General features: G+C 41.6%; 1 protein-coding gene across 2 annotated transcripts in view; it reads right to left on the bottom strand.

Moving 5' to 3' along the window:
- Positions 1-21,093, bottom strand: part of ano1a (anoctamin 1, calcium activated chloride channel a) — a 70,983-nt gene that overhangs the window by 37,098 nt on the left and 12,792 nt on the right. For both annotated transcript variants that reach the window (XM_061736953.1, XM_061736952.1), the window contains exons 3-6: positions 7,882-8,220; positions 4,372-4,470; positions 3,800-3,951; positions 60-114 (exon numbers count right to left, since the gene is read on the bottom strand). In XM_061736953.1, the coding sequence (XP_061592937.1) occupies positions 60-114; positions 3,800-3,951; positions 4,372-4,470; positions 7,882-8,220 (645 nt within the window). The remainder of the gene's footprint in view (positions 1-59; positions 115-3,799; positions 3,952-4,371; positions 4,471-7,881; positions 8,221-21,093) is intronic.

Genomic DNA, 21,093 nt, shown 5'->3' on the forward strand with positions numbered 1-21,093 from the left:
AAGAGTACTGCAGTCATTCTTAAATGAGATTCATAACCAGCGCTGAAACAGAGACTTACTATTGAGCTCCTGGTCTTGCTGTCAAAGAACTTGTCCCTGTCAGACATATCGAATCTGGGGAAGACAAAAACCAACAAAAACAGGCTCAGGTTCGGCTGCAGGTGCAGGAAAGGTTGAGGAATACGTTTGAAAAATACACTTAATCTTTGCATCTTGAGTCACAGGGGCCACTTTCATTGGACTGCCTTAAAATACAAATGTAACTATTTAAAAAGGCTGAACATTTGATTTCCCCCAAAACAACCTGCAATGAAAGTACAAACCCAAAGATCTGTCAACTTCAAGTCAGCTTCATTTATGTAGCACATTTAAAGCAAAGTGCTTCACAGAAGGAAGAACAAAAACAGGGATAAACATGATACATACACAAAAGCAAGGTAAGATGGAGGTGTTCCTCACTAAAGGTGAGACATCCAGAAGTTGTTTCAAATAAAAGAAAATAAACACAATCTCAGGGGAATATGTAATTTCAAAAAACAGCAGGTAAGAACAAACATCAAAACCCATTGTGTATCAGTGATGGGAGTTAATCTGTGGAACAACTGTAAAGATGAAATGAAATCATGCAAATCACCAAGTAAGTTTACTCTTAATGGATACAAAATGGAAATGGACACATGAACTGACAGCCAAAGTGCCTTGCTCAGCTGAACCACCTTTTCTTTCTCTTTTATGCTTTTCTTTTGGAGGTCTGTGAAATGAAGAAATTGTAAAAACAGAACAGAAGAAGGGGTAGGACTAGAAAAGTTTTTTGAAACTTCATCCTACACCCTTTCAAACAGGAAATATTTATCTACATATAGATGTGTCTTTTTAATTTGCTTTGTTTTGCTTATGTTTTTTTCGGTATATACATTTTATGTATTCTGATTATTTTTTTGTTTTTGTTTTAACCTGTTAGAATAAATAAATTAAAAAATTAAAAAATTAAAAAAAGGTCAGGTGACCTGAGGAGTCTTGGCGTGACGATCTTTGCTTCCAAAACTGGCTCTTGGAAGGTTGAATATTGTTGTAATGTTTATGTAATAATTGCTCTGGGGGTCATGTTCTGTCTCCTGTTGTAATAGACGTCATATAAATAAAATTGAATTGAATTGAATTGAATTGAATTGAATTGAATTGAATTGAATTGAATTGAATTGAATTGAATTGAATTGAATTGAATTGAATTGAAAGTCAGCTGTCTGGCTAACATGGAAGGGCCTGTTTGGGAGGAACTGCCTCTGATTGGAGCATTTTAGATGAAATTTAAACATGTTGACGCCGCAAAAGATTGAGTTGACAAGGTATCTGAGGAAAAAGTAGAAATGTAAATAGATTTATTGTGCAGGGCACAATAAATCAATAAAAGTGTGATAATAAGAACAAGGAGAACACCATTCATGTTCTTTGAAAACCACACTCAGCTCATCTGGACTGTATTCAGAATTGATGAAGGGGTGGAAGTGTGAGGGATATTCCTATTAGCTATTAGTCAGAGCTTTATATAGAGCTGTTTACTGTCCACTTTATCGTCCATACGGCCCAGCAGGCTGACGGTAAGACACTCTTGGATTCTGAATGCTACATATGCACCCATTGTCATCTGTTGGTACTAAACAGGAGTGTTGGTACTCCTGTTTAGTACCAACAGAAGGAACAAAAAGGAGTGTTCAACAAGGAGTGTTGTGTTGGTACTAAACACTCCCTCTTGGATACACATGTATCCAAGAAGGAGTGTCAAATATAAAGAAGATGGAAGCTCCTGCGGGGCATCCCTCGTGAGCTCAGCCCAGGAGGGAATCGGAGGAAACTCAAGAGGAAACTCCAGAGGAAACTCCAGAGGAGCCAAGCAGCACCAACTGGTCCACACTGGAGTTGCTAAAGAGTGAGATTAGAAAAAGCATCTGTGCTCCGTCTGGATCAAGGATAGGAATGGCCGGGACTCAGTATTGCATTGGTGGATGCTGGAATGCTTGGAGAAGTACAACATCAACATCATCTGGAGCTCAATGGGAGTGAGGAAGACAACTGTAGAGGCCATTTACACACGGTCCATACCAAGGAGATCTCTGTCCCCACTGCTGTCCTGCTTAGGCCTAAACCCTCTCGGCCAGATCATCACATAAGAAGTGGCTATATGGTTCCAAGCTGTATACCAATAGGAAGTACATCTCTGACCCATCTCAGCAGGATATACAGCAGCAATATCACAACGTCATTCATGTAAGGGAAAATGCCCGACGAGGCAAACCGTCCTCCGCTTCACGTCGGACGGTTCACGCCCCTGCGTCGTCCATATATTTATGTTCATGGACACCTCGAAGGGCATTATCCCGCATTATGCCAAGGTCACTTACCAAAAAACATATTTATTAAATCAGTTATTCATGCTTTAATGTGTTTTCAGTGTAAATCATTAGTTTTATAACAAGCCACAGCTGAGCGGCTGAGCGACTATTTAATCTCTCGTCTGCAGCCGTTGGAACCTGGTAAGGTACAAAGTTTTTTAACAAGGCATAACTCAGTTTCCTTGGTAACACCTGAGGGTCTGACTAATACCTGGAACAATCACTACCGTCCCATAAGGTCCTAAACAGTGTTGACTTCTCCAGTAACTAGGACGGACTTGAGATACGACTTAACAACGGGAGATATTCTAGTCCGCTCAGCTCCGCTCGGCTATGCTACAGTAACAAACAGGAAATAGATTTGTTTCAAAGAATCAAAGTCCACAGATAGTTTCCTAAATCGTTTTATTAAGCTACATATATGATCAACCATTCAAAAAAATAATAATAATAATAATACCGTCCTGCAGTAGCTGGCTCTTCTTCTCTGAATCTCGTGCCGTGGTTACCACCTGGCAGTTGATCCAGTAATGATATTAAAGATATCAGGCAATTTGACCGAACTTGTTTTCTAGGAGTCCATTAACACTTTTCAAGGGAAAGACTTTCTTGCCAGAAAGCGACAAGCCTGGAACGCTTGCAACAAACGCCTCAGAGTCTGGCAGTCAGGAACTTCAACCTCCATCAAGGTCTCTTTCTTCAGGGCCTGTGTTGAAAGCATCCTATTATCTGGTGCTGAGACCTGGACTATGAAGAAGGAACTACAAGACCGGCTCAACGGCACATACACAAGACTCCTCATGTGTGTCAAAAACATCTCCTGGAAAACTCATCCAACCAAGGAGCAGATCTATGGTGAACTGCCACCAATAACAACAACTGTAGCACGCCGTAGAGCAATCTTTGCAGGTCATTGCTACCGTGCTACGGATCAAGTAATATCAGACATCTCTAGGGACACAGGACTAACACTCCAAGAACTGGGAGCAGCAATGGCCGACAGGACCCGATGGAAAGAAGTGACATCTAGGATCTCGACAACAGTCGAAGGATGATAATGATTAACACTTTTAATCTACACCTGCCAGCCAATCAGAATCGAGTACTCACACAGACCTTGGTATAAACTGGATTAATGCACTCAGATAGTGTCAAAATTATCCCCAGAAGTCAACATATTAGATGTTCAGCACAGCTACAAATCCCCCTGGGATCCTGCGAGCATCATGCAGACGCCTCATATCTGACTCCATGGTCAACCCAGTGACCACGGAGTCGTTTAGACTCAGTGCTTGTTGTGGATTACAAAGAAAACAGAGCAGCATTTGTACCGCACATAGAGACTAAAGACTAATCGGGTATGTGTCAGAATCATGGTGACGATATTAATAACAACAGCATTCACTCACAGATGGTCTTTCTCTCTAGAAAAGGGATGACAGAGAGACTTGACACTTTGTGGCCGGTTGGCATCGACCTTCGGGCGGAGAGGAGTTGTGACTTTGTGGATGAAAAGCCTGATCTTCTCCACCAAGTTGCCGCCTTGTTTTACATCATAAACCTGCAGGAGAGATGGACAATCTGCAACTTGATCTCAGTGAATAAACCTGTTAGAAGAAATGCATTAGAGGATCTAACCGACAGACAGCATAAATACAGTATAATGGAATCATCTGTAAGTGTGTGTAGGCTACACTGCATTATAGAGACAAAGATGACATTATTCACACAGTGAAGGACCAAGATTATGTTTTGAACAATGACAGCCTAAAAGCTCACTGATGAGGTGCGACGCCCACAGAATGATTCATATATGGAATCAGATAATATGGCCAGAAGTTTTAGACTGAAGCAGTTGATATTATGCATGTATACAAAGAACAGATCAAAAGTAAACCTCTCTTTTCTCTTCTTTGCCCTTAGCACAGAAAAAGCTTTAAAAAAATATGCAAATTCACAAAGTGAGTGTTGGCTGAAGTACCTTCTTTGTCGGCATCTTGAGCTTCATGAACTCGGCCTCTCGACACAAAACGTTCCAAGGTGCATGGATTTTCAAAAAGCCAATTCCAGGAATTTTGCACTGGGGGAAAAAAAATGCAGATATTGAATCTGATATTAGATTTGTCTTTAGATATTTAAACTAGGTCAGAACTTGCAAACCTAATTAGACAGCAAATTAAAAAAAAGGTGGCACAATAAATTTCATTTAAAAATTTAAATGTTAAACTTTGCTCTCATGGTTCCTTGGGTCTTGTTCATCCTTGAAGGTCCTGTGCATCCACTAACCTTCTCACTGCATATGACATTATGCCTGGAAGCTTATGTTATGCAAAAGCACTCATACGCTGCTAGACTCGCTTCACCTCCCTCAGCTCTGCAGTGAGCTGTCTGGATAGTTATATAACTAATGTAAACGCGCTGGATTACTGTGCATTACCTCAAGCACAGGATTCAGCTTGACTTGAAAGAAATGCAATGTTGGTTCTTTTTATTATAAGCAGCAGCTGAGAGAACTGTTGAGATATTGCCAATCAACGAGCCAACTGAGGGAACCCTGGAAAGGGTTCATTTAAATAATGTCTGAAATAACATTTAAATAACGTAAAAAAAACTCTGCACCTTGTAGGAGAAGTGCAAATAATATGAAACAGGGCCGGAAGCATAACCGTAATCACCGTGTGTCTGCGTTTGTAGCACTTGTTCATTATTGTCCCTGAACTAATTGATGAAAACCTATCATGGAAACCTCATATTTCATTAATTTCATCTAAAATTGCAAAAAAAACCACTGGAATAATTGGTAAAATCCATTATCTCCTCAACACAAAAGTTTCACTCAACCTTTATTACTCTATGATTTATCCCTTTATTAGTTACTGCAACATTTCTTGGGTCTGTACTCACCAAACAACATTACAACCAATTCTTAGGTTGCAAAAACGAGTGGTGAGAATCATTCGCCTCGCCTCTAAAGGCTGAAATATGGTTCTGCATCAAAACGACGCCGTGCCTACAGCGTGTGGTTTTCGTCCACGCAGACCACACGCCGTCACTGACGCCGTCACTGACGCCGTCACTGACGTGCACCTCCCGAAAATTGTAACTACGCGTCGAGGCGACGCAGACCACACGCAGACGAGAGGGCTGTGATTGGTTCACTTGGTAGCAACGCATTTCCGGTTTCAGGTTTGAAGCAGGTGTGAACTTTCAGGGCTCTTTTCTTCGTTTATATGTGATTTGTTTTGTTTTGGTTTTTTGCACAATAGTTGTCCTTATTTCTTTGATTCACTGTGACCGGAAAAAGTTGGATAAACCATTCAGGAAAATATCGCTAACTAGCGGTCACGGGGGGTACTGCACCGCGGAGAAATGGAGTGACGGAGAAGTTCGAAGGTTCACGACGGCGTCACGGTGACGGCGTAGGCTCTGTGTTGGTGTGACGCAGAACCATAATTCAGGTTTAAGAAGTCTCTCGTTACCTTTGTTTCGTAAATTTGGCATCCTTAATATCTATCAGATTAATAACCTCCAAATTGCTCAATTTGTATATGGTTCTTTCAATAAAACTCTTCCTAACTTTTTTCTCAATTTCTTTTCCCCGAACAATGAATTTCAAAAAATCATCCCAGCTTCGGCCCCCACAATCATAAACTATTTCATCTCAATTTAAGATCTATTACAAGATATGGAATTCACTTCCTCCCCACCTTGTCAAACTTTCTCATGAATTATTTAAAAAAACCTGTGAAACATATTTTGCTATATCAATAGCTTAATAATATGCTGTAAACTTCTACTTACTCACATTTGTCTTTTTTCCTCATTTTTATACAGTAAATCTGGTCCAACAGTGGATTTAATACATTGATCATCAAGTAAGCATCTGTGTACGACCCTTGTAAAGCCAAAATTAAAACATCCCGCTCTCATTTCAAATTCACTACTTATCAATTAAATGTCAAAAGTCATGAGAAACTGCTTTTGCGCACTTGAGAGCGTATGTTTGGGTGTCTGAAATAACACGACCCCGTCACTTTGTACGTGGCACGCTGCGTCTGAAAAGAACTCGTTCAATCCTAAAAGTGTCTTTAAAGCAAATTCAATTCATCAGAATGAAGAGAAAAAGCCATTAACTGACAAACTATAACCAAGAGAGAAAAGAGGAATCATCAATAGTGAAATGTATTTCACTATATTATACATTTCAATCTTCAATCTTCAATTATTTGTTTATTTTATTACAGTATACGCAACTCTAGCTCACGACCAACTTAGCAGCTTTTCCCCCTCTGTACTTTCATGTTTTCATTATGTAAAGCACCTTGGATTGCCTTCTTGCCGGAATGTGCTGCATAAATAAACGTGCCTTACGCACTAATGTCAGTAGTATGAATCAATTACATTTTTAATGGTTTCATGCAGCTGTGATAAATGAGATTTAATGTGAACCAAGATCTCAATGGGTGTGTTTTACAGTACGTCAATTTATCACCTTGAATGTAATATCACAAGAGAAGGACCTGTTTCCAAACACCGAGGGTATAATCATATAAGCTGCTTAACTAATCAACATCATATTTTCATTCTTCTTTTTTGAAGAAGTTGTAGTTTGATATATATTATTTTATGTACTTTTTACTACACGTGAAAGCCGTTATTTCCCGGTTTTGTACATGTTTTTATTTACATGTTCTGCTCTTTGCAAACTCATATTTCCAAAATTTTTTGGAAATGGGAGGAAGGAAACTCTGCAGATACTAGCTGGTGTGAACAAGACTGATACAGAAGGTTTAGCTTAAACACACACTCAGTGCGTTTACATGGGAAGTTTAATTCCTCTTTAATTCAGAATTAAAATGAAATCTGATTGAAAATGATTAAAAATGACCACGTAAACACCTGATTCCGAATGAAAATGGCCATTCCGAATTAAACTTAATTCCGAAGTAAGTGGGTAGTTTATTCCGATTTTAAATCATGTATACACTCATTCCTCTTTAAATTAATTCAGGTCTTTTTGCGCTGCTCGTTCCCTCGCCTGTCTGTCTCCATGACGCTTATATTCCTGCTGGGCTGGTTTTCCAAACAAAGTTTCAAGATGGCAGCACGCTGTAAACGCTGGTCAAGAGCAGAGACCATTTATTTAATAAATAGCTTGGAGGACCAAATCCAAAAAGGATGCTAATAATGTGGTCCTCCATGTTGTTGCTAATCGAGTAAGTTTTCTTCCTGTAGACGTAAAGACGTAAAGACGTAAAGACGTCCGCCCCCCTATCCAATCAGAACCTTCCCAACCCCCAGACCTTAAGAGGAATTGGATAAAGCCGATCAAAAGTGTTTTCCATGTAAACCTCAATTCAGAATTACTATTTCCATGTAAACTCGAAAGAAAATAGTTTAATTCGGAATTATTTAATTCGGAATAATTAATTTCAAATTAAAAAAACATCATGCAACCATGGCCATTTATGTAAATCCTCCAACGACTCACCTCTTCATCCTTTTCCAGCTCCAGACCCATTTCACAGAGGTTCTGCTCAAACTCCTCCCGCTTGAAGCGCTTGTCGTCCTCGTGGTAGTCGGTGCGCTGCTCCTGGGCAGCGATCTCGGGATCCTCCTTGGGCTGCAGGGGAGCCCGGCTGCTCCTCATGCTGAGGCTCCGGCGAAGGCGCCGGAACAGGGTTTTGTCCCCGAACTTGGATGAGCGTCGCCGGACGCTGCTGGGCTTTTGGATGCTGTACGTCAGGACGTAGTCCACGCGACGCCGCCCGTCCGAGAAGTAAGGGCCGAGTTGTGATGGACCATCTTCGGCATTGAGCTTTTTCAAAGGCTGGAAGCCAGACAGGGAAAATCAGAGGATGGATTACATACAAAACTTATTTAATAAATATACGGACAATGTGGCCAGCATCTGCCTCACAAACACTTTCATTGTACTCCTGAAGCGGGAAGTTACTCCCTGCACATGTTCATGCTCATGTTCGCGTTTGTTTGAATGGCGGAAGAGGAATAATCTGACATTAATGAAGTGTTCCCTTTTATTCTCAGCACAACAACAACAGCACAACAACAGCATTCATCTTCCTAAAGAGCCTGAAACTCGGCGGCAGTGAGGACCTGAAGGTCAGGGCCGTGTAAAACTTCTGTTCCGTTACGCTTCACCTTGACTGTGCGTTTCAGGGAGCTACATGGAGGAACGGCTACTCAGGTGTACAGGAACATCTGTGGATCAGACACCGCAGGAAGTATGTATTCATATCACAACATATAGGGAACAATAGGGAACACTGAGGTACTAAACAAGGAGGTGCGGGCTACGGGCTGCCAGATCTGCTGGTCTATCCTCAGTCCTCATACTGCTGGACCTGTCTGCTGCCTTCGACAAGGTCAACCACCACATCCTCCTCTCCACACTCTCAAAGCTTGGCATTTCAGAATGTGTCCTCTTGTGGTTCACCTCGCAGAAAGACCCTTCATGGCAAGGACGAGTATCATGGCAAGGACGAGTGCCCAGATCACATGAGCTGGCAACAGGGGTACCACAGGGACCGTTGCTTGGCCCTCGTCTTTTTTCACTATACACCTCTTCACTAGGTGAAATCATCAGCTCTCACGGGTTCTCCTACCACTGTTATGCCGATGACACCCAGCTCTTCCTTTCCTTCCCACCTGGCGACACGGCCGTCTCAAGGCGAATATCGGCCTGTCTTTCTGATATCTCTGCATGGATGAAGGACCGTCACTTTCAGCTAAATCTGTCCAAGACTGAGCTTATTGTCTATCCAGCCAGTCATTCCTTACCTCCTCAGATAAGCAGCTGGATTCCACTACACTTGTGACCATATCCTCTGCTAAGAATGTTGGTGTCATGTTAGACAGCCAGCTGACCTTTAAGGACTATGTTGCCTCGGTTTCCCGGTCTTGCCGATTCGCTCTTTACAACATCAGGAAAATCAGACAGTACCTTACAGAACATACATCACAGCTCCTGGTTCAGGCTCTGATCATGTCACGTATTGACTATTGAAATTTCTTGTTGGTCGGCCTTCCTGCGCCCTCAGATGATTCAGAACGCAGCAGCACGTCTGGTTTTCAACCAACCCAAGAGAGCTGATGTCACTCCGCTGCTAATCTCTCTGCACTGGCTTCCAGTTGCAGCATCAAGTTCAAAGCTCTGCTTTTGGCTACCAAACACTTACCCAAAGGGCTCCTGCCTACCTTCACTACTTGATCCAGAGCTACTCCCTCTCCACAGCTCCGCTCAGCCAGTGAAAGACGCCTGGTTCTTCCACCACAACGTGGCGTGAAATCAATAGCCAGACTCTTCTCCTCCATTGTTCCCCAATGGTGGAACGACCTACCAAACTCTGTCTCTGCAGGGTGTGTACTTACTTTTAAGAGCAACACGGTGACACTTTGAAACGTACAATTGACGAACTAAGAATTTTCTGATCTACTGAAGGTAGAAGTCGATTCTTGTTCCTGGAGGGCAGTGTCCTGCCCGTTTTAGGTGTGTCCCTGCTTAAACACAACCCTGGTAGAGATGTCTCATTACCAGACCGGTGTGGCCCTTGATGACTATGGATAATGATCTTTAATTGGAACCAGGCGTGTCGAAGCAGAGACATATCTGAGGTGTGGAGGACCAGCCCTCCTGGACCAGGAACTGCCCAACCCCGGTGCAGAATCGCTCACTCGCACACACGCCCAGCCTTAAAGTCAGTCAGGTGACAAACACCCACCATTCTGTACCTTAGTCTTTGTGTCATCACAGCCACCATCCTATTTCTCATGTGGATAAAATGAAAAAAAGAAGAAGGTACTGCAACAATGAATGCTTCAGAGATGCAGGAAGTATGTTGTCTTTCCTTCCACTGCCAAGCGACCACGTTGGAGGTTTGACAGTGGGAAGAAGGACGCCACTCTGTTTCATTTTTGCTCCACAATACTCAAGCAAACAAAATGAATAAAGAATTGCAAAAACTATGATCTGTTAAATAATTTGGCAACACATTCTGAACCTCCAGGAACAGCAGCTTCAGTCACAGCTGGTATTCAGTCACGTTGTCTGATTCAATCACACCTAATTCAACAGGTCAAAAGTCACCTCTTCCAACACTCTTCTAACACTAGTTTCAGGACATTTGCTGTGAGAGTTATTCACCCCCAGTCTGGCCTTCGGCAGGAGGGTACCCCCTTATGATCCAGGTCCTGCTCAAGGTTTCTTCCCTGCTCATGGTTTTTCTTGCCACTGTTTGGCTTAAGGCTTTTCTCCCACTAGGGGAGTTTTTACCTGCCATTGTTTATGTAATAATTGCTTGGGGGTTTATGTTCATGTTCTGGGTCTCTGGAAAGCGTCTAGAAACAACATCTGTTGTATTAGATGCTATACAAATAAAATTGAATTGAATTGAATTGACATTTTGAAACATAGATCATTTTGCGTACACATTTTCATAACAGGAGCTGTGTGAAAAATCCTCAAATGAAGCTAAATTCTCATCAGGAGATTCAGTTCACTCCCACCTCTAGCCGCCAGGCGAAGACGGAACTGGAGGGACTGAAGAGGAACAAGGCTGCAGGTCCAGATGGTGTCAGCCCCAGATTCCTGAAAGCCTGTGTGGACTAGCTATGTGGGAGGCTTTAGCACCTCTCCAACCTCGGCCTGAGCCAGGAGAAGGTTCCAGTGCTGTGGGAGACACGCTCCCCTGTTCCAGTATCAACAAAAAAATATAATCCATCTTCTTTAGTTACTACTGTAGAAGCCTGTCATCCTAACATCCCCCATCATGAAAGTCAAGGGGTTGGAGTTGAAGATGCCATCATACACCTGCTTTAACAAACCCACAATCACCTGGACAAAGCAGGCAGCACCGTCAGGATCATGTTCTTTGATTTCTTCAGTGAATATAACACCATCCAGCGTGCATTATTACGTAAGGAACCCCAGAAGACACAGGTGGACGCTTCCACAATCCCCTGGATTACCGACTACATGACAAACAGAGCAGCTTTGGTCAGGAGCACCCCAGGGGACTGTACTCTCACCACTCCTCCTCATGCTGTACACCTCAGACTTCCAGGACAAGTCAGAGTCCGGTCATCTGCGGAGGGAGACACTCGGATGACCCTGCGGTCGCAGGGTGCATCAGTGGTGGACATTAGACTGAGTGCAGATGACCGCCGGACCGTTTTCTGACATGGTGTGGGAGGAATCATCTCATCTTGGATGTGAACAAAGATGATGACTGTGGCTTTTAAGAGAGGCAGCCTCCACTCTAAAATGCATTAATCCCCACTTTAACACTTAAAAAGTTTCCTCAGAGAAAGGTAATAAAGAAGACTTCCTTGCCAATATCGTGGAAAATGAACATCTTTCTCATCAGAGACCATAAAAAAGACAGACATTTACCGGCAAATCACAGCATGCTTTGTTCTGAATATCAAATATAAAAGCACACAGTGTCTATTATATGACTAAAAGGTCAAAATTAAAAGCTTGTTCCAACTCTGGAGGACACCCACTTAGGTGTTAACTCTCTTTGACCCATCAGACTGAAAAGAAGTTTTAATTTAGACCTTGTACAGTAGATATTGGCCACAATATGTAACTTTGCTTCTTATTTCTCTTATTCCTGCTGCAACTGAAACCAGATTAAAGGACCAGGAATTTTGATATATTACACTTTTTAAATTAAAAAGTGCTTATTTCATGTTGTCAATAATTTTCATGTTTAAATCTGTTTATATTTCTTGATTTGTTTGCCTGCTCTCTTAATGGTCCATGTGTTACTCCCGCCACTCCATGTGGAATAGTGACATAAAACTCTATATGTCGCCTCATGCTTCTGTAAATCTCTCTGCTGTGCTGAGTGAGAGTGCTGCACATGTGGAGCGTCGGGAGAAGCCTCAGCGCATATTTGTAGCACGCCCACACCCACTCCACCTGTATGTTTACCTCAAGTGTACATAACTCTGTACTTCCATGTCGTATTCTATGAAGATAAAAACCGGCGGTGACTGCATCTGCAAACATGCCCGCGAGGCAGAACCTTTTTCTGTCTGATTGACTCATACATTTTCTGTCCAGCCACAAGAAGAAAAAAACGAGAACCAATTTCCGCTAATCCAGCCATCTGACCCGGTCGCCAACGGAAAGAAATGGTTAATTAGCTTAACTTAAACTTAAAGGGGACCTATTATGGCATCTAATACCTATTTTAAACAGGCCTTGAATGTCTTAAAAACAAGCTTTTGATTGTTTTTGCTAAATAAATGAGAAATTCAGCCTCTGAGCCATGTCTTTATCATCCCAGTGATTTAATTGTCAAAACGAAAACCAAAAGCACTGCTGAGCAGGATACAAAACCCAGAACATGAACAAGAACAAGAATCAAAAAATGACAAAAACCTGAGCAGAAAACACAGAGGAACAAACAGTACGGACCAGCAGGGAGCAGGGGAATACAAGACCAGATATACACAAGGGTTAACGAGACACAGGTGCAGACAATCAGGGCAGATGGGAAACAGGAAGTTCAAAACCAGAACTGAAACACAACTTCAAAATAAAACAGGAAGTAACAAACCGTGACAGAACACGTGTGTAATAAGTACTACTCCGTATTCAAGTGCTGACCCCAGTCGCCTGTTGACTCATTTAGAAAAAAATATGTTTGTACGTAATTCTGCGCGTAATCAGGGTCCGACTACGTTTCCACAAGAGAAAATCTTTCCACTGCAACACCCCTGTGATCGGATTGTCAGGTATGATGACGAGAGCATTAGTGAGTGAAAGTTTAAATGAACCGTTGGCTTTTTGCTTTGGCTCTTCATTCCAGAGGTTGGAGCTTCTGTAAAGGTCTTGGAGAGCTCCTGAGATCCTGGCATGATGGCAGCACCATCGCCAACAACACACACAACACCACAGGCTCCATATCAGAGGGTCATACAACTTGTCCTTTGTATTATTTTACCTCTTTTCCTATAATTTTATTTCATTTAATTTTTTATTTACTGTTTAATTGTGTACTGTTGTGTACTGTGCATTCTGACGTAAAATTGGCAAATTGGTTTGATTCACCGCATGAATCGGCACAGATTACTTTTGTAATACTGTATTTGACCCGGTCTTTGTACGTTTTGACCGTATAGAAACGTAATTTTTGCCATTGTAAGAATGAGATCTACCTGCTCTACTCTACTGCCCTTATTTTTTAACAACTTGTCCTTTTAATTATTTAACCTTTTTTCTTATCATTTTATTTGTTATTTACTGTTAAATTGTGTCTTGCTGCTTTTAATGTTGATGTAAAGTACTTTGAATTGTGCTATACAAATAAACTTCCCTTGCCTTATTTAAAAAAAATACTACCAATATTAATAATTTCATTAGTTGAAAGGGCTGATAAAAGAGTTCAGAAGAAAAAATCAATCCTGTGAATGCCATTTTTATCATTTTTATAACATTTATAAATTGCCCTATTCTTTTTATTTACTTTACTTTTAAACTGCTACATGCTTGTTACTTCACACAAGCGTTCTTTAAAAAAAAAAAAGAATATAAAATGATATTCTAAGCTGTGTAGAAGATGAGAGCCTTGTGAAAAAGAATTATGCTGGTTGAATACATGATAGTGCTGACTTTTATCTGTTGTTTTCACAAATAAGCTGTTTTTGGCTTAATTTGTGGGAAAAACAAGAACAAACAGAAAGAACCCCTGTGTCCAGATCGATGTGAGTGGGACTAAGTGGAACTAAACTCCAGGCTCGTATTAACCCTGCTCAGTGGGAGAGCTAATCTCACTGATGGGAAGAATCCTGCTCAACGGCACGTTTGTTTTGGATGACCTCCCTTTTGGGAAGGGACAGCAAATCCTCAAATCTTTAGATGTTTAGGTTAAAGTAATGCTGGCCATTCTTAATAAGGGGCTTTAAGTCCATGTGGTGAAGAGATGGAAGCCCCACCATGTGTGTATAATGTATGTGTGTGTGGAATATGAGATTACAGTATGAAACGAAATGAAATGAAATGAAACACTGAGGCACACAGTAGCCACACACACACACACACACACACACACACACACACACACACACACACACACACACACACACACACACACACCCTCGGCTGCTTCCACTGGCCCCTGTAAGTTGACATAACCACAAAAGACTATCTGTTTATCTAAAGGATGAGTCTTTGTTTTGATTAAGAGAAAAATAATAATGCCTTGGGGAAATTGTAACATCAGAGTGCTATAAAAAAATGACACGACAAGGACACACACATTAAAGTACGGAAGAGTATTAGGGCCAGGCAGGAGAAAAATATAAATATTTTAGAGGAGGAAGAAGTTTTTTTTCATTATGCACTTCAAGAAAAAAAGTCGAAATGTTGAGAAAAAAGTCAAAATGTCGAGAAAAAAAGCGAATTTCGAGAATAAACTCAACCTTCGGAGACTATAACCAACGCATGTCTCGTAGGCCTCTAGATAAACTGGTGAAACTGTACTTCAGAATCGGCTTCAGTAACAAAGAAATTCTTTCTCTTTTAGCTCCTAACTGGATTTGTTGGTGCCAGAGGAGACATTTCCACTTTATTCACAAAATTGTATTTCAACTTTATTCTCGAAAGTACGTCTTTATTCTCGAAATTTCGACTTCATTCTTGAAATTGTATTTCAACATTAATCTCAACATTTCGACTTTTTCTCGACATTTCAACTTTTTTGAAGTGCACAATAAAAACAAATCTTCCCCTCTCAAATATTTTTTCTCCTGCCTGGCCCTAATACTCTTCCGTATGAAAGAGTGGACTTACAAAAATATAAAAAAATATAGAAATTGTGCTACATTTAGCCGTGCCGTGAATCTCTGTCAATGACGCCATGATGATCAAAAATAAAGCAAAGTGAAACATTAATATACCGTTGTCAGTTCATTTAGGAGATTACAGCTTAGACTCCAGGATTCCAACACATCTATGGTAGTAAATCCAATTTATCAATAAGTTAACGCTGGCTTAAAGCGACACTACGTAACTTTTCCACCTTAATATCATATTTCCAGAGTCATTGTGATGGTACATCAACTTCCAACAGGTTTAATGACACCTTTGTCATGGTCTGAGGGGTCTGTATCACCTTCACTGGCACTATGTAACTTTGAGGAGCATGGTAGGAACCCTGCCACACTAAAAAACTACAAATCGTTACGACTTTGACTGCTTTACGGCATACGTCACTTCCCCCTCCTTCCCGATTCGCAGTCAAGACGAAAATGGGCGGGGCGTGGAGCTCAGAGCTCCGCAGAAGCTGTTGCTGTGTTATGGCTGCAGCAGCTCCACATAACAGACGTGGGGAAAAGACCCTAATGGTTTAACTTTTCAACGGTTTCCTGCTCGGAGGCAGAACCACGCAGGCCAAGTATCTGATATAACAAAGTAAAAGAGTGAAAGAGTCGTCGGCTCGCTTTGGATCGCGGCTGTAACGACCAAACACACAGTAAAGCCTGAATTATGGTTCTGCGTTAAATCGACGCAGACCCACGGCGTAGGGTACGTGGCGACGCGCAACGTACGGTGCGTGTCGCCGCGTACCCTACTACGCCGTAGTAGGCTCTGCGTCGATTTAACGCAGAACCATAAACAGCCTTAAACCACAAACACTCACACAGACGGGCGTCGGATCAAAACTCGGGTTTTATTCCCCACTTCGCCAGCTAAACGCAGTTGCTGGCCAGCTCTCTGCGGTGCAATTAACCCCAATCTTCAGATAAAACTAGTTTGTTGAGGAAAAAATATTAACTCTATTTGTAGCTGCAGAGGAAAAAAATAATCTCACGAGGAAAACAAAAATATTGTTCACGCCTCTTCAACATAATATAGCAGTCAAAAAAAAAGAAAAGAGAAGTAAGATGGATACAAAACATGTACTGTATGTTGTACTATTATACAAATTTATTGAAACACATGGCTCTTCAGGGATTCAGGGATCTCTTAGGGATTTCATATGGATCCAGACCGTTAATAATCATTATTTTCTCCATATACCGCTCCCTGGCTTCCTTGTTTAAGGTATCCCGGTAAATTCCAGTTCCTTTCCAGCAGTTTAACATCTTTTTTTGCGTTCCTTCTGTTCACTTGGTGAAACAGAAAAGCGTCCAGTCTCCTCTCATCAAAACAAATGCAGCGACGGGACAGGATTTTTCTGGCAGTACGCGCTGGTGCTCATGGGAAACGTAGTGTTCTTTCTGGAAAAACACTACCGATTTTGTCCACAAGATGCCGCCAAACTCAGAAAAGCTGAAAGTTACGTTGTGCTGCTTTAAGCCTCAGCACTCGGTTGACTAGGTATCAGTGAAACAGGCATGGGATTAATGACAAAACATTAAATAGGAATTTATCACTGCAATAAACCCTGTTCATATTTGTCCCTGCTGTTTACATGCTGATAATAAAACCGCTAACATGCCAATACACACAGGTCAAACAGGCTAGTGTCAATAGAAGATAAAAAAGTAATAAAAGGTGTCATAAAATCACGCTGAACGCAGGGGAATTGCCTTCCTAAATCCTGAAGCTAATATTAATACAGCAGACATTTCTCTCTGCATCCCAAACCGACTGTACAACTGTGTTCTTGTGTGTTTATGACAACAAACAGCATGTTTGTGCGTTTCTGGTATAGATTCGCACGCATGTTGGGCCCTCTCAAAACAGGAAGTATTCATAGCTGCAAAGGTCAGAAGTGACTTCTCAGAGGGCAGATGACGAGGTTGTGGTGTATTCATCATGCACCAGTAGGAATTCTGTTCTCACTAAGCCACCAGGAAGTAAGGTTCTCCTCTCCTCTGGGCTTTAACCAGCACATAACCGCCCCCACAAACACACAAACACACACACACACACACACACATTTCTAAGCCATGCTACGCTCAGGATGAGACACTCTAGCAGTTTTCTATCCTTTTCTATTTTAGAGCAGACCTGAGCTGCGTGAGGAAGCTGGAGCAGCAAGATTCAAGCCATCACATCTCACGGTGGAGTTTTAGCCTTGCAATTAAGGTGGTCATAAATCTGCTTATCTGCTTACAAACCCAAACAGGCAAAAACAACAATACTTGCTTTTGGACATGCAGTTGTCAACTTTTTCTGGAATGACCCAAAACGCATAATAACTCCATGAGTTGCTTCTGGGCCAACTATCGGCACATTTCCACTAGCACCTACTCAGCTCAACTCGGCCTGGTTTCTTTTCAAAAACAATTCAGCACCTGGAGCAGAAGTAGGAGGTTGGAGTGAAGCTGCTGTAACCTATTTGATTGTTTGATCTAAATGATGAAGACAACAACACTAATTAAAGCTGCAAGCAGCGATGAACGGGCCCTCGCACCCTTGTGCACGTTCAGGCTGCAGTGGAAGCTTGTATGACTTGTATGTAGATTCTTCAGGTCTGGACATTTAGCAGATGACACCAGCCACGACTCTCTATATCAAACCATTCAAAAGTTATGCCAGAAAGTAGGAAATATCAGATATCAACCAATCAGATGAAGGGGCGGGGCTAATTTGCACCAATTATGTTCAAGGACTCAAAACCGAGTCTGATGACACCACCCACGAGTCTTTATATCAAACCATTCAAAAGTTATGGCAGAAAATAGGGACTATCAAATATTGACCAATCAGAAGAAGGGGGTTGGGAGTTGGACCAGAACAGACTTTTGCTGCCATTGCTGGTGGAATAAAATGAACAAGAATCCGTCAGAGTCTCTTTCTCTGATTTCCTCCTCCTGACTCAGACGTCTGACTCCAACCCCCCGACCAATCGGTGGCCTGTAGTGTGATGATGTCAGATACAGCCGACTCAGCAGCTTAGAACCTCAGCAGAATAGTTACAGAAAAGTATCTACTCAGCATGTTACAGCCCTAGTGGGAAAGAACCAAATCGAGTGGAGTCGGGCTGAGTAGGTTCTAGTGGAAAAGTGCCATATATGCACCTTCTGTGTGAACACAGATCTCTCCTGGGCTTGACTGAAAGCTACTTACCAGCAGTGACCAACAGTAACTCGTTTATAGAGACCTGCGCCGCGACGGAGCCTTCGGTAAACTGCGATACGCTTCACTTAAGGCTGTTGGTGTGAATGAAACTAAAGCACTGTTGTTTAATCCGGCTCTCAGGACGTACTGTGTGTCAACGGTTCAGGGTGGGACTGAATTTCACTCTGGATCATTTCAGGTCAAGTGCCAGTTCTGGCTGCGTTCTCAGTGTATAAATGTGTTTTTTCAAGATCCAATCACAACCATCATGATGCTAAAAGTGGCACCCTAGCAATCCCCTTGAAACTCAAACCACTGAAGACTTGTCACTCCAAGGTATGGACAACGTCCTACATTCACTCAGAAAAAATACTGTTTTAATACACAGTACACCAGGTGTTGCATGCCACTCCTATACGGACGGCATCTTGGTTTTGAAATATTCCAACACAACACTCCGGCAGAGGTGGTGAGAGTGGCCAGCGTCCACTCGACACACAGAAACAAGAGGATTATTGGAGAAACCAAACTTCCTCCAGAGCCGATGAAGATTTCCACAACATAACCGATGCTTGAACAAGTGACCATATGTAGCACAAAACCAGCTTTCCCCGACCTTTTGTTTGGCCCTTGAACCAAACAAATCAAAGTTATTTAAAGAGCGCTTAAACACAACTAGTGTGTCATCTTACTGGAAATACTAAAACGAGGTTAATAAATACATAATACATGCAGCAAACAGAAGCTTCTGTAAACAGGAAGGCAGATTTCAACAGTCAACACTGGTTGAATAGCGCTACTGCTATCAAATTCAGGTCATTCAATTCAATCATTTTAATTAAATCAACACACATTGTTGGGCAGAATATATCAACAAGATTTAAATGAACACTAGATTACTAATAAAATCTCTTTTTTCATCACAACCTACATAACCATCAGGCCAATCAAAGAAACGAGTGTAGGTCTCCAGATAGGACATTGCTTTTTAAACTTCATACTTTGCATGTAAAGAACCATGCAGTATGTATTTTTTAGCACAATAGTGAGCATTACAGCAACAAAGGATGAGGGGGTTATGCTACAACATAATCAGATGCCACTAGGCAACTACAGTTGCTCATTCAGTCAAAACTATTAAAAATACATGATCTTGTAAAATATTATACATATTATACATCAATAATTCAACAAATTACTAGCAAGTTTTTTTCACAATTCGGGAGAGAACTCTTAATTTGAGAGGATATGGAGATTTTAAAATACCTAAAGTTCCAACTACTCGTAAAGGTTTTTGTGTGTCTGTATGTGGTGTGAGACTTTGGAACAGTCTTGATATCCAACACAAGCAATGCAGAAATATCCACAGATTTAAATTGCTATATAAACATATGGTTTGGTCAAAGTATAAAGAGAGTGGGTTGTAACACTTTGTTAAATCAACTTTGGTCTTGAAATGTTGATGTGTACTTGTTGTTCCTCATTAAGTAAGTATGTATTGTCCATTACCTTCTGGTATTTTTGTCTTTACCATTGCTGGTATGTATTATAAATGTAAGTTAAAGGAGCATGATGCTCCTTTTAAGAAATGAGACTCTCTAGCGCCACCCTTCACCACGACGGCCGTCGGGGGTACTGCAGCCAACAGCGGCACTGGAGAACGCGCATGCAGCGTCATGTGACGTCACATCCGCAGGACAGCGCGGGAAATTTGGGCCCGAATTGCAGCACATTTTGCAGCACACAGCCTGTTCAAAGCAACGGAGAGATACACTAGAGGAAACATTCTTTTGGGTTTGGAACGCTTCATCTGACATTATTACTAGAAAACTTAAAACGTATACGAATTTTTTTCATAAATCCTGCCTCAATCCTGCCTCAAGCTCCTTTAACAGTTAACTGTCACCCGTGGTGACAATATACATTGTTCTTAATTTTACACACATTGTGGTTATGAAATGCAAATACTGTAGAATAATTTTATTATAATTTGATATAGGTCTTTTGTTCATTGTTCTGGTTTAAATGTTAAGACAGGAGGAAGTCAAGTTATGTCAAGTTATTAATGAGAAACAGGGGTGGGATTAAATACGTTTTTTTCTTCCCACTCCCTTTCCAGTGTTAATGAATTAATTTGAATATTGAACCTGCACGTCTACTGTTAAAGGTATTTGCTTAATTTTCTGTTGCACGCAAGTCAGTTATGTTGTAAAAATGTTGTACCGCTCGAAATAAAAATATGAACTGAAATGAACTGAACTGAACTGAACTGAACAGTGACAGGCCTCCTCGGTAGTGGCCCCCTGGGCTGCACAGACTACGGTACCTGAGGTACGTAGCCAGTATTATCATCCTGGTATTTGTCTCTGCTATGCAGCTGTTTGCATACCGCATACTATTACTTTTCCAGTATATACTGGCAGTGTTTTTGCAGTTTCGATGGCACACCTGTCTTACAGAACAGAACAACTGCTCTGACTCACGGCTGGGACTAATTCAACCGCACCAAGTAATCACCAACAGATCTGATCACCAGCAGATCTGATCACCAGCAGATCTGATCACCAGCAGATCTGATCACCAGCAGATCTGATCACCAACAGATCTGATCACCAACAGATCTGCTGTCCCGCATGAACCAAGTCTCTCCAATGACAGTAA

The sequence above is a fragment of the Cololabis saira genome, chromosome 2 (assembly GCF_033807715.1).
Source record: "Cololabis saira isolate AMF1-May2022 chromosome 2, fColSai1.1, whole genome shotgun sequence".
Taxonomy (NCBI): Eukaryota; Metazoa; Chordata; class Actinopteri; order Beloniformes; family Belonidae; genus Cololabis; species Cololabis saira.